General features: G+C 46.3%; 1 protein-coding gene across 1 annotated transcript in view; it reads left to right on the top strand.

Annotated features, from left to right (window-relative positions):
• The first annotated feature begins 4,949 nt into the window (after positions 1–4,949).
• The window catches only part of SUSD5 (sushi domain containing 5), a 52,042-nt gene continuing 42,365 nt past the window's right edge, over positions 4,950–14,626 (top strand). The window contains exon 1 of the mRNA XM_060638143.3: positions 4,950–5,410. Coding sequence (XP_060494126.3) covers positions 5,305–5,410 — 106 coding nt within the window. The 5' untranslated portion in view covers positions 4,950–5,304. The remainder of the gene's footprint in view (positions 5,411–14,626) is intronic.

Below are 14,626 nucleotides of genomic sequence, written 5' to 3'. Positions count from 1 at the left end.
GACACAGAATCAGAAGCAGGCTCCAGGCTCTGAGCCATCAGCCCAGAGCCCGACGCAGGGCTCGAACTCACGGACCGTGAGATCGTGACCTGAGCTGAAGTCGGACGCTTAACCGACTGAGCCACCCAGGTGCCCCTAAATGGTTTATTTTTAATTCCATCAGCAAACACAGTCAGAAGCCATTTGCTTTCACCTAGCAAGGATAGTAGGAGATTTTCATTGTGTTACCTCCGAGCTGTATTTAGGGATAAATCGATGCCAGCATGAATAAAAAGTTACAAAGGTTTTGGGACCAGTTACTGTGTGTAAACCCATAAAGCTTATAGTTTTGAAAGCAGTTCATAGCAAGAGGGAACTTTGTAGCAACCAGGCTTCAGTACAAACTGCCTTGCCACCTTGGCCTCATGTCACAAAAGACACAATACTTTGAGATACGGATGCCTTACGATGCTTGGGCACACCAGCTAGCAGAAGGGCAATGGAGACCCCTAGAGTGTCAGAGTTGAATCAACTACTCTCCATTTGATACGCACTTTGTATCCTGCAATCGGGCTCCTTGACCACAGGTACCACGTGAGTGTGAGACCTTAGCTGGTCTTATGAACGAGCTATTGTGAAATGTATAGCAGAATTCCACTCTCAAATGGAAATGGTATATACGTCAGTGGGCCTGGAAGGGACAAGTAAATTGATGAGCCGGTGGCTCAGATCTCCATGGCACTTGGTTTCACTGTTCGGCTTCCTCCACCCCAGCCCACACCTGTGGACTCATGTGGCGTTTCACTTCACAGAGGAGGAAAATCCTTGGGCCTGCTTTACCCTTGAGTGTCCACAGCATGGCACTAACCTTCCCCACTCTGGTCCAGCACTAAAAATCAGTAGTGACACAGGACAGACATTGTACGATTCCATTTACGTGGGGTACCTGGAACAGTCAAATCTAGACCAAAAGTACCAGAGTGGTTGCCAGGGCTGGGGGTGCTGAGGAAATGGGACTTATTGTTCAATGGGTACGAAGTTTCAGTTAGGGATGCTGAAGGTTTTCTGGAGATGGATGGTGGTGAGGGTTGCACAACATCATGAACGTACTTAATATCACAGAGCACACGCTGACGATGATTAAAGTGGTACATTTTGTGTTAAGTATATTTTACCACAATGAAAAAAAAAAAAGAAAGCAAAAGAAAATCCTCCCAATGGGTGAAACTTTGGTTTCACCTTTGGCCTTACTCATGAATCCACACTGATTTATGGATAATACCTAAAATAGTTGGTCAAAGACCTGAAAAGTTCAAGACCGAAAGGCCAATAACAAGGATAGCCGTATGGACCTACTGGAATTGGCAGCCTGTGAATATATATGTAGACTAACCGCCCCCGCCTCAGGGGCATTCAATGGAGAGGGTTTCCTTAATAATCAGGCTGACACCTTGAGAATTGGACCCGTTCTCTAGTTGTCAGGTGCCTCTTACTCCAGCCACATCTGTTTTTATTATATGCCTCACTACTCAGAAGCGGGTGGCTTCATAGAAACGTGAGGTCACTAGCTGGTGACAACACCTTGAGAGAGGAGCCCTCCTCTCAGATGTCCAGATACAGCATATGTCTTAAACCACCAGCCGATACGTGGGGCCATTTCTCTTACAGACAGAAGACGCCGTCTAAAAACCAAGGAGTGGAAGTGGCAATGACCTCCCATGCATTATATATAATAATCCACCTGCCAAGGTTTTGTATAGCATCCCCACGACATTTAGATTCGTGACTCGGGAGGTTTGGGTGGGCAAAGGAGAAATATTTCCACCAGTAAACACTCAGGCATGTGCCAGTAACTTGGAAGCAAAGCTTGCTCTCCAACCGGCAGAGAAGAAGGTCACCCTACTGGCTGGTGATTGGTCCTGACTACCAAGGGGAGGTTGTGTGGCTGCGACAGGATATGGCATGAAAGACTGTCCAGATCCCAGACAGCTCCCATGTCCAATGACAACAGTCCGTGAGAAACCAAGGCCAATGAATAACATAATGAATAAACAAATAAAGATCCTCTAGTACGAATGAAAGTGTGGGTCCCTCTCAGCGGTTAAAAGAAAACAGTCATGCAGGCCAAGAGGCTCATAGACTCGAATGGGGGAACATTGCAACGATCGTCAAATAAGGGCCCATGACCAGTTACGGAAGTGGGGACTGTAGCAGCCATAGTTTATCATTGTCTGCTTCTCCCACTTGCCTTTATGTGAAACAGCACTTATGCGAAAATAACCACGGATGGTGGCTAATACCAGTTTAGCTTCGGGTGAGAATATGAATGAATTCACATACAGAAACTGATAGCACTTCCGTTTTATTCTGCATTTTCTTCATCCCAATGAATGAAAAAACTAGATAGACCTACTGGTTGTTTTCCGACTGTGTCTCCAGCTCCGTTTTCCACCCTCCTCTGGCCAAGTCTGCACCCTGAGACCATGACCTCTAAGGACGCTGGTACCTGTGTTCCTTTCCCCTCCACCTATCAAACGGCTCAGCCAACAGGAGGCATCAGGAGGAATCCGAAGGGCGGAGGACAGAGATGTTGGGGTATTTTCTGCCCCACGCCCTTCCTACCAGACAAGTGGCAGGGATTTTGTTCTGCTACCTACGGCTAACGTCCCCTTCGGGAAGCCTCTTTCGTGGCAACGGCCCTTGCTGGGTTTTGCTAACCCCTCCACCTCCCCTCCTGCCCTCGGGCCTCAAAGTTGTGACGGCTTCCTACTTCTGACTGAACGAAGACCTGTTTGTACGTTATGATTCCATTCAAACAAAGCTCAAGAGGGGCAAAAGTGGTCTGTGGTGACAGTAAATACTGTGGCTGCCTTTGACAGGGTAGGAACACAAAGGAGCTTCTGACGAGTGGGAATGTTCCGTATTTGCTATTAAGGTCTGGACAAATACTTCAGCGGGGCGCCTGGGTGGCTCAGTCGGTTGAGCGTCTGACTTCGGCTCAGGTCACGATCTCACGGTTTGTGAGTTCGAGCCCCGCGTCGAACGTTTGTGAGTTCGAGCTCTGCGGAAGGCTTCTTTCCCTCAGTCACCACATTATTGAGTGTACCAGTATTTCATTCCTCTGATTGCTAAATAGTACTCCATTGTGTGACCACGATGCGGTCTGGGTTTCTGTTCATCTGTTGATGATGTTTGGGTTGCTTCCAACTTGTAATGGTTGTGGATAAAGCTGCTATGAAATTTGTGTACAAATTTTTTGTGTGTGGACATTATTTCTTTTGGAAAAACATCTAGAAGCAGAATTCTGTGTTACAGGAGAGGTGGGTATTTAACTTTGCATGAAAGGTCCAAATGGTTTTCTAATCAGCTGTACCAAACCTTCAGAGCAGGCCATCTCCCCAGACTGGGACAAGCCAAGATGCATCCGAAAATAGACCAACTTTGAAGTGTCATTAGGATTAGACAGCAATAGCCAATTGACTATTCTAAACACGTAAGTGGTGGGGCTCCTGAGAAAGTCAGTCAGTAGCTCCTGCGGGGCCTCCTGGCCCCTCCCCTCCATTCTCAGCAATAATCAGGCTTTAAAAGGTCCCCTACAACCCAGACATGTGAAGTTCCACTCCTTAGGCTACCATATAGCTGTTAGAAGAGAAGTGACTGAGTAAATTAATTTACACTTACATGTGAATGGTTGTCAGGCCTTACTGCATTTAACACCCTAGAGTATTTGTATTTTGAAAGCAAAGTTTTATTCGTAAAGGAATTACTAATAAATAATAGCCTTGTAGTCGACATCCGGGGAGGAACAAGGAGAGGACACATCTTTTCCCTAGACTTCAAAAATTATATGAGCTGAAAAATGATGCATGTAGTAAATCAGGTGTGGGTTCAAATCCCCGTGGATTTTGTTTTGTTTTGTTTTGTTTTGTTTCGTTTCGTTTTTGGTGTTTGTTCACTTGAGAGAGAGCATGTGACCTGGGAAGGAGCAGAAAGAAAGGGAGAGAGCATCCCAAGCACAGAGCCAGCTTGATCTCCCGCACCGGTGAGATCATGACCTGAGCAGAAGTCAAGAGTCAGCCGCTTAACCAACTGAGCACCCAGGGGCCCCCCAATCCCAGTTTTTACCTTAAAAAGTAGTCTTTCAACGTCTGCGTCCTAGCGCATTGTCCTGGGGCCAAGCATGTGTTCCTTTGAGTACCAACCACTTGTTCGTCCTCCTTACGTGCCTGTGTTACTTCGGTCTGAGCATTTTCAGGACCGATCCTCCCTGCTACCGGGCCGAGCTCGGGGGCAGGCACGCCGTGGGCACGTCTGACCAGGACGCGAAGGCGGAAGGGACTGGTAAACCGTCCGGCGCCGCGGGGCCCGAGTTACAACACGGATCTTTATCACTGCACGCGTCAAGAACGCAAACCCGCCTCCGCTCGCCGCGGGAGGCCGATGCTAGGACACCGGACAGGGGGCGAACCGGGAAGAGGAAGCAACTGAGGGCAGGGACTCCTGCGGCAGAATCCGGCAGGACGCTTCAGCAGGTGAATCCCAGCCCCTAACGGACCGCGAGTCCCAGGCCCTGTCCAGGTGGAGGAGCCCTGGCCTGGGAGGCGCGACGAGGGCGACAACCGCCCCAGCGCCTTGGAGAAATGCTGGGCGCACCTGGGGACGTGAGGGAGGCGGCCGAAGATGCCCCCCCCCCCCCCCGCAGGGCCTTTGCAGCCACGCCGTCAGGAGGGGTCCCGCGGCTGCGTGCGCCTGGCTCCTTGGGGCGAGCTGGCTGGAGGCCCCTTGTCCCCACCGTGTTCCTCCTCGGGGAGGGGGCGGGGGAGCCGCAAAGTCCGGGGGCAGAGCGCAGACGTGGGCGTTCAGGCTCGGACCGTCCTCCCGGGGTCAGGCCGCCAGGCCGCGTCCCCCTTTGGCCGACCGCCCCCCCCCCCCCCCAGGCAGGCGGGGGGGAAAAGGGGGGGGGTCCCTGCAGCCGGCGCTCGGCTCTCCCCGCCTCCCCGCGCCCTCACCCTCCGCCCCGGCGGCGCCCCGCGAGCTCGGCGTGCGGCGCAGCCTCCGGCGGTGCCGAGACCTCCAGGTGCCCGGCGCGAAGGCGGAGCCGCGCGTCCAGCCGCCTCCCCGGCGCCTCGGACGACACCCCCACCCCCCGGGAGCTGGGGGCCCCCGCGCGGCGGCTCCGGGCGCCCGGCCTCCCCGGGGCTCGGCGCGCTCCTCCCCGGGACGCGCGGGGCGCGCACGGCCGAGCAGAGCGCAGCGCGCACAGCCGAGCGGCGCCCACGCGGGGCAGCCCGCGCTCCAGCCCGCGGCGCCCGGACGCCCGCGACCATGGCCGCCGAGGGACGCGGCCCCCGCGCCCCGCTCGGGGCCGCGGCGCTGCTGCTGCTGCTGCTGCTGCTGCTGGGGCTGCCGCGCGTGTGCGTGCGGGCGGACGGTGAGTGTGCGCGGGGCCCGGGGGGCGAGGCGGCGCGCGGGGGTGCTTCCCGCGGCTCCCCGCCGACCTCCGGGTCCCCTCTCGCCCCCCCCCCCCCCCCCCCCGGCTCCCGACCCCTCCCCGAGCAGCCGAGAAAGCCTGGCCTTCCGAAGGTCGTCGTGAAAGGGCTTTGCGGTGAAGTCACGTCTAGGGCGCCCCGGAGCCGCCTCTGCGGGGACCTGCTTTTCCACGTCCGTTCAAGGGGCTCCCGGCGACGAGGCTGACAAGGCTACCGGCTAGTTTGTCTTGGTCCAAGAACATCGGAAAGATGAGTAGGGATCAGCAGGCAAAGGGGAGAGGAGAGTGCCTTCCCCGGGGGAAGTAGCATGTGCAAAGGCCCTGTGACGGGCAGGGGAGATGGGACAAAAGAGTGGCTGGAGCCCAGCGTGCGAGGTGAGGATGTCGTGTGACGCGAGGCCGCAGAAATAGGCAACAAACAGGTTCTCGCAGGTGGTGAGAATTGGCCCGCTTTTTTGTTTGTTTCTTTGCTTTTTTTTTTTTTTTTTTAAACCTGAATTCAGCTTTCAGCGCCTCCCTTAAATTGGCAGGATCAGAGCCTTATATCGGCTACATTTTGAAAAGCTAATTCAGCTGTATTTTCATTTTGGGACAAAACCCCATTGACTTGGTGCAGGAGGATCTGGGAGGAAAGAAGACAGCAGTTCTCACGTCCGTGAGCGGTTTCTAGAAAGTCCAAGCTTGGGACAGATTGGATTGATGAAGAAGAAAAACCCTTGGCTGATTCGCGATGCTTTGTATATTTTTGAACGTCGTTGCTTTTTGAGTAAACAATTCCCGGTGAAAGAAGTGGGCTTGCCAGGAAGAGGCGTGGTGGTTAGGGAAAGGGGGAAAGTGAGAAAAAAACCTCCAGATACTATCTTAGAATTTTGGTGCTTTTGTCCTAAGTGCCAGCTTGCAGAACCCTTTGCTCCTAATTAAGGATGAATGTCTTATTTCTTCATATCCTCAGAGTGTTAGAAAAGAAAACATTTTTAACTTTGAAGGTTCCTCCTGAAGACTGTTGGGTTCTTTTTCATTGAGATGTAGTCCGTGTAAAATTTACCATTTAAACATTTATAATCAGTGGAGCTCGTACGTTGATTGCATTGTCCCATCATCACCGCTAACTCCTGAACATTTCTATCCGCTGAACCGAAATCCCATACCTATTAGCAGCCAACCCGCTGTTAATTTTTTACTATAGTATTTTTTGCCTGATGAATGCAAGTGGAATAAATAGGAGTCAGTATCGACTTTTGAACAATGTATAGTATTGTACCAACTTTAATTCGTTTCAGAGAAGTACTTCTGCAATCCCCGAGGCTTTAGAGTTTCACCCTATTATAACTGCTTAAGTGGAATGCTGAGTGGATAGGGATCAGCTTTTTTGTGCCTATCTGGCTTAGTGTGGGTCCTAGAAACTTGAAGGCAGGAATATCATTGGACAAGGAGAGAGAAACAGAAGCACCACAGCTCTTTTTCTTGTTATCCCTTGCCAGAAATGCCTCTGTTTCTCCCTTCTCCTTTCTTTCCTCTCCCTGCTTCCCTAAGTACACTTACTTTCAAGAAACTCCATTTACTGAGTTCCAACTTTTATAACAGAGCCATTGAAGAATTATAATCTATATTATGAAAGGATTCTTTTCCCTACGACATATATGTTTAACGACCTTCGCTTTCCACATTTCGTTATTTGTGTTCTGCGGTGGTGGAAGGAAGAAGAAACTTTCAGCTAGACTTGATGTGTCACAGACATCTGGAGAGAGACTTGGAGTTATTAAAACCTCCATGGACTTATTAAAAAACGTCAAGGAGATAAATTCAAATGAAAAACATTTAGTTTGCGTTTGACTAATGAGATATGCATCTCCTATATTAGAGAGATCTGCCCCTGTATTTTTCCCCCTTTTTTCTACTGTGCTTTTAAAATACTTTTGAAACTGAAAACTTTTCACATTGACTGAATGTAAATTAATTGTGTTTGGGTAATGATTATAGGAAAAGATTCATTAATGCAACAGATAATTGATTGAGCATCTATCATATGCTAGGTACAATCCTTGCTGTTGGGGATAGAATGGTGAGGGGAAATAGGTCCTTGCTATCAGGGAGTTTAACATCCAGTGGGTTAGTCAGTAAGCAAATCATTATGTGAATAAAATGTGAATTTGTGATTTTAATAAGTGATTAAATTAAAGGACAGAGGTACTATGGGAGCCTGTACCAGGAGATTCTGGTTTGGTGCATTAGGATCTGAGAGAGGAATAAGAATTGACTATGCAAAGAGGGGGAAGAACGGGTGTCTGGGTAGAGAATAGCACATACAAAAAAAAAAAAAAAAAAAAATTTGTGAGCAGGGAAAATGGGCCGTGTGATAAGAGACAGAGTGGCTGCAGTCACGAGTCCAAGGTGGAAATGGTTTGAAATGATGCTAGGAAAATTGGAGTGGGTGTAATGAGGTGGGGTGTCATAGACAAAGTTTCTTCTTAATCCAAAAAAGGGAAGGAAGTCATTGGATGATTTCCAGCGGTAGAATGGCTAATAAGATTTGCATTTTGAAAAGATTGCCCTGATGGTGATGTAGGAAGAATGGATGGGACCAGGGCAAGACTGGATATAGAGAGAGACCGTATAGGATTCCATTTTAGTTGTGCAGGCGAGAGAGGGTGGAGGTGTGTAGAGGTGGCTGCGGTTAGTGGGAAGGGTCTGGACTAAAGAGAAAAATGTGAGTCATCTGTGTAAGGTATGAAGCCATGTGTGTGGATAGAATCCTAGAGAAACATTTCGTAGTGAAAAGAGATGACTTAGAACTGAGCCTGGAGTAAGAAACAGATTTACGGTTACTGACTCTACATTCATGAGATATATTGGCCTGTAATTTTCATTTCTTGTAATATTCTTGTCAAGTGTTGACATCAGTATTATGGTGATTTCTAAAATAAGTGGGGAAGTTGTTCCCTCCACTGTTGTCTAAAAAGGTGGCTGCAAGGTGAGCTGTTGTTTTGTTGTTTTGTTTAGTGTTTGGTAGTGAGGTCATATGTGTTTGAAGTTTTTCTCATGGGAAGATTTTTAAATGATGAGTTTAATTTATTTTTTTTAAGTTTATTTATTTATAATCTCCCCACCCAGTATGGGGCTCAAACTCAAGACCCTGAGATCGAGTCACATGCTCCACCATTGAGCCAGCCAGGTGCCCCTTAATTTCTTCAGTAGTTAAAGACATATTCAGATTTCTTATTCATTTTGGGTCAGTTTTGCTAAGTTTGTTTTATGAAATTTGTCCATTTCATCTAAATTGTCAAATGTACTGGCATATATAACATAATAATCGCTTACTATCTTTTCAGTGTCCATGGGATCTGTAGTAATGTCCCCTTTCATTCTTGATATTGGTAATTTGCATTTTCTCTCTTTTTGTCTTTGATCAGTTTTGCTAAGGATTTATCAATTTTATCATTCTTTAGAAAGAAACAATTTTTGGCTTTATTTCCTCTATTGTACATCTGCTTTCCATTTCATTGATTTCTGTTCTATCTTATTTCCCTGCTTCTACTTCTTTAGAAGCTTTAATTTTATGTTCTATGTTTTTAAGATAAGAAATTAAATCATTGGTTATCAACAACTCTTCTTTTGTAATATGATCATTTGAGGCTACAAATGCCCCTTAAATACTACTTTAGTTTCCCCACAAGTTTTTGTCACTTTCATAAAAATGTTTTGTTTGAATTGTGGTTTTCTTTGAACCCATCGTTTATTTAGAAGTGTATTTTGTAATTTCCATCCACAAGGGGATTTTCCTAGTTATTACTTTGCTATTGAGAGGCAGTATATATAATACAGTGGTTAGGAACTTTAAGATACAGCCAAAATGCCTGGTTTTGTATCCCAGCTGTGTGATCTTGGACAAATAATTCATACCAAATCTTAACTATAAATAAGGATAATAATAACACCTGCATCACAGAGTTGTTATAAGGATTAATTTAATGTTTATAAAGCAATTTATAAAGCAATATTTATAAAGCAATTTATAAAGTGTTTACCCATAGTAAACACTGTATAAGTGTTTGATAAATAAGACAAGTCATTTTAGGTTGTTTGTATTGTCGTTTAAAAATGTGCTTTGTATAGGGGCGCCTGGGTGGCTCAGTAGGTTGAACGTCCAGCTTCGGCTCAGGTCATGATCTCACAGTTTGTGAGTTTGAGCCCCACGTTGGGCTGTGTGCAGACAGCTCAGAGCCTGGAGCCTGCTTCCGATTCTGTGTCTCCCTCTCTCTCTGCCCCTCCCCTGCTCATGCTCTGTCTCTCTCCTTCAAAAATAAATAAAAACATTTAAAAAAATTTTTTTAAATATGCTTTGTATGATTTGAGTCTTGAAATGTTTTTTGATTTGTCTTGAAGCTCAGTATTTGATCAGTTTTATAAATGTCCTTTGTGTGTCTATACTGAATGTGCATTCTATACTTTGCCATATTGTGCATCAGTCCTTACATCAAGTGTGTTAATTTTGTTGCTTAAATCTTATATGGTCTTTCCAGTTTTTTTCCTGTTTTATCAATTCCTGAGGAGGCCAGTGGTTAAAATTTTCATAAGCACTGTGGATTTTTTCCAATTCTCCCTGTAGTTTTATTAATATTGCCTTTTTCTAATCTAGAGTTGTTATTTATTTGTTCAAAATTATTTTACATTACTCATGAAATAACTGTCATAACAGAACCTGTTCTTCTCTAGCAATGGCTTTTTTAATAACAGCTTTATTGAAATATGATTCATATACTGTACAATTTGCCCTTTTAAAGCGTGTGATTCACTGGTCTTTAGCATGCTCACCAACTTATGAATCACTGTGCACAATTTTGGAACATTTTTTTTGCCCCCAGATAAACCCTGTTCCCATTGGCATTTATTTCCTTGTTTCTCCTCAACCCCCCAACCCCTAGGCAACTACTTCCTGTGTCTGTGAATTTGCCTGTTTTGGACATTTCATGTAATGGACTCATACGATGTGTGAACTTCTGTGACTGGCTGCTTTCCCTTTGCATAATGTTCGTATCCATTTGTAGCATGTGTCAATACTTCATTTCACTTCACTGCCAAATAATATTCTTTCGTGTGGCTCTTCAGACCATACTTTGTTGATCCAGTTTATCAGTTGATGGTCATTGGGTGGACTCTACTTTTTGGCTATTATACACACAGTTTTATAATTGTGGACTTAATTTATTTTTTATTATAAATAACGCTGCTAGGAACATTCATACGGAAGTTTTTTTTTTTTTTTATTCACTTATTTAAATTCAGGTTAGTTAATGTACAGCGTAGTGTTGGTTTCTAGAGGAGAACCCAATGATTCGTCACTTACATATAACACCCAGTGCATATACAGAAGCTTTTATATAAACACGTGTTTTCGGTTCTCTTGGGTATTCAGCTAAGAGTATGACTGCTGGGTCACGTGGTAACTCTAGGAGAAACTGCTGTCGACTTTTGAGATGCTAGACGGTTTTCCAAGCAGCTGCATCCTTCTCTGTTCCCACCAGCAGCGTCTGAGGGTTCCACTTTACCCACTTCCTCGCCATCACTTAGGTCAAAAAATGTCTTTTTGATGATAGCCATCCTACTGGATAGGAAGTAACATCTCATTGTGGTTTTGATTTGCATTTTGCTGTCGGCCCATAACGTTGAGCCTCTTTTCGTGTGCTTATTGGCCGTTTCTTTAAAGATGTCTATTCAGATCCTTTGCCCATTTTAGCCATTTTTAAGTGTGCAATTCTGTGGCATTTGAGCGCATTCACATGGGGGTACAACTGTCACCGCCATCCGTTTCCAGGGCTTTTTCATCTTTCCTACCTGAAACTCCATTCCCATTAAGCATTAATTCTCTACCGTCCCCACCCCAGCCCCTGGCAACCCCCATTCTATTTTTTATCGCTAGGAATTGGACTAACTTACTTCACTTAACATAATGTCTTCAAGATTTAGCCATGTTGTAGCATCTGTCAAATTTTCCTTCTTTTTAAGGATAGTTAATATTCCTTTGTATTTTGTAGCACATTTCGTTTACCCGTTCATCTGTCGATGGACACTTTGGTCGCTTCCACAAATGGTGGTTGTGAATCATACTTCACGATCCCACCAGCAACGCATACACGTTCGGTATTTTTTCGCTACCTATCTGCCAGCCCTGTTATTTTCTGTCGTTTCTTTTTTATTAGTAGCCATCTTAGTGAGCATGAAGTGGTATTTAATTGTAGTTTGATTTCACTTCCCTGACGGTTAGCAACGTCAGCAATGTCCTCTTGGCCGTTTGTATGGCTTCTTTGGAGAAAGATCTTTTCAAGTCCTTGGCCCATCTGTACTCGGGCTGCTTGGTCTCTTTAATTGTTGTCGGGTTGTGGGAGTTCCTTACCCACTCTATATACGAGTTTCTTACTAGATGTGTATTTGCAGAAATGTTCTTTCGTGCTGTGGGCTGTCTTTTCACTTTATTGATTTTGTTCTCTGAAGCAAAACGTTTTTAATTTGATGAAGTTCAGTTTGTATCTTTTCTCCCTGGTTGTTTGTGCTCTTGGTGTTGTGTCTAGGAAACCATGGCATCATCCAAGATCACAAAGATTTCCTATGTTTTCTCTTCAGTGTTACGGTGTCAGCTCTTCCATTTAGGCCTTTGATTCACTTTGAGGGAATTATTGTGTAAAGGGTGAGGCGGGAGTCCAGCTTCATCACTCTTTTGCATGTGCCTGTTGAGTTGTTCCAGCACCGTTTCTTGAAAAGACTCTTCTTTTCCCATTGGGTGGTCTCGATCACCCTTGTTGAAAATCAGTTGACTGTCAACGTGGAGATTTATTTCTGGAATCTCATTCTTTCCTTTGTGTCTTTTTATTAACTTAACTATTTTTCATCTTTTTTGTCTCTCTGCTACCTTTTGAATGATTTCTTCTGACTTCTGTTTCAAGGATGAGTTCTTTTTTAAAATTTTTTTAATGTTTTTATTTTATTTTTGAGAGAGAGAGACAGAGTGTGAGCTGGGGAGGGGCAGAGAGAGAGGGAGATACAGATTCCGAGCTGTCAGCAGAGAGCCCGACGTGGGGCTCGAACTCATGACCTGTGAGATCATGACCTGAGTCGAAGTCAAACACCGAGCCACCCGGGCGCCCCAAGGATAAGTTCTTTGTCCGATTGTGTCTGACATGCAGCCAAAAGCATCCATTGCATTTTTAATTTAACATTGTGACTTTATTTCTAGAAGTCCTACCTGGTTCTTTTGCAGTTCAGCTAAGCCCCTTTTTGTAGTTTTCTCTTCTTTGCGGATATTTTCAGACTTGTCTTTTCTTCCTTTAGATGTGGTAATTATCATTGTTTTATGATCTGTGCCTATTAATAACACTATCAGATGTACCTTTAGGTCAGTTTCTGCTGGACACTGTGTATGTTGTTTCTCACTCGTGGTGCCTCGTCTCCTGAACACTTAGCCGTGTTTTAGTGTTGTGGTCATTGCCTTTGAAAGAATATTTGCATGGGATTTCCCGAAGCCTACGATGAAGATATTTTTTTCCCTCCAGACAAGATGTCCCTTTGTTCCTACCGGGTGTCGATAAATGTCGGCCTCAAGCCACTTTAGGCTAAATTCACGGCTTAAAGTATCTTAGACGTCAGTTTTTGTCAGGGTGACATTTCCCACTGAGTATTAGTGCTTGGGTATCTGGCACTCAGACAACTCTTCCCACAGTCCCTTGAGAATGAGGGGAGGGAGTACCGTTTATCCTCGGTCACTCTTATCCTGAGAGCTAAACCCCTCAGGGTCCCAGCTTTGTGTATTTATGTGCGGGTGTGATGGTGGTGGAGAGGAGAGGAGAGGCCTGTCGCCTTCTCTACCTCACGTGCGCCCTGGGCTTTCACTGTTGTCCCCCTTGTTCAAGGGCTTGACTATCAGTGCATCAGTTAAATTTCCTAATATTTTTTCCCACTGAGGCAAATGCCATTGACACAAAAGTGTCTTGGGGCACATGCTTCTCCAGGCAGGGCCATCAAGTACAGTTGTTCAGACTGTGTACTGCACACTGGCACCAAGTCTAAGGGAGGACGAGTCCCCTACAGATATGTTTAGTGTGAAACATTTTTTAATTTTCCTCACGGCTTTGATCCCAAAGCTGAGGGCTTATCGTATTTATTATAATTATCTCAGAACTGATAACAGCTGAAGTGTCTCATTCCAATAAGATCAACACAGTGTGATAATTTTGCCAAAAGAGGGAAGCGAAGTGTCTCATTCTAACCGGGATTCTTCCTCCCCCCTACCTTAAACTTGATAGGGTTTTCCCAGGCACTGCTTCACTTCTGCAGGAGGCTCCCAGAGACCACAGTGCTCCCTCCCTCCTCCGCCATGAGTTTCTTGCCGAAAGCTCTCTTTTGCTTTCAGACTCAGCTTCCTCCTCTGCCTGCTTTCCTGTTCCCATGGTACTCACCTGTCCCACGTTTTTGAGGCTCGCTGCACGCCCGTTTACCGAGGTGCTACGGGAATCCGCGGTGCCCCGGACATGGCCTCCGCTGTCTCGTCCGGCCTGGGACAAGTGGCAGCCCGCACAAGTGGACTCACCGCGGGACGGGCCCGATGATGTTCTGAGACAAGGAGAGGGGAGGCAGCCTGCCATGTACGGGGTCACCCCGGGGCCAGGGCAGGCAGAAGAAGGCAGACCCGAGTCCGACGTCCGTCCCCTGGACACCGACTGCCCAGCTGCCCGGGACAACTAGGACGCTGGGCCTTAAGACACGGTGTTTGTAAAATCGCTTTGAAAAAGGAAGGTTTCAAGGGTATATCCAGAGAAGCATGCAAAGCAGATGGTTACTTTTGTTTTAAAGAAGACAGGAGCAGGGCACCTGGGTGGCCCCGTCAGTTAAGCCTCCGGCTCCTGGTTTCAGCTCAGGTCATGATCTCGTGGTTCGTGAGTTTGAGCCCCGGATCAAGGCTCTGTTCTAGCAGCGCAGAACCTGCTTGGGACTCTCTCCCTCTCTCTCTCTCTCTGCCCCTCCCCTCCTTGCGCTGTCTCTGTCTCTCTCTAAGAAAATAAACTTAAAACAAAAAAGAAGTCATTGAAGGCGACAGGAGCGTAAAACCGGTAAAAGCACCAAAGTAACTGTCGTCACCTCGTCCTGGGATGAGTACCGTGGGGTGGTCGC

This window comes from Panthera onca, chromosome C2 (genome assembly GCF_046562875.1).
Source record: "Panthera onca isolate mPanOnc1 chromosome C2, mPanOnc1 haplotype 2, whole genome shotgun sequence".
In the NCBI taxonomy this organism is placed as follows: Eukaryota; Metazoa; Chordata; class Mammalia; order Carnivora; family Felidae; genus Panthera; species Panthera onca.
Note: the sequence above shows the minus strand (reverse complement) of the source record. Positions and strands in the feature narration are given on the sequence as shown.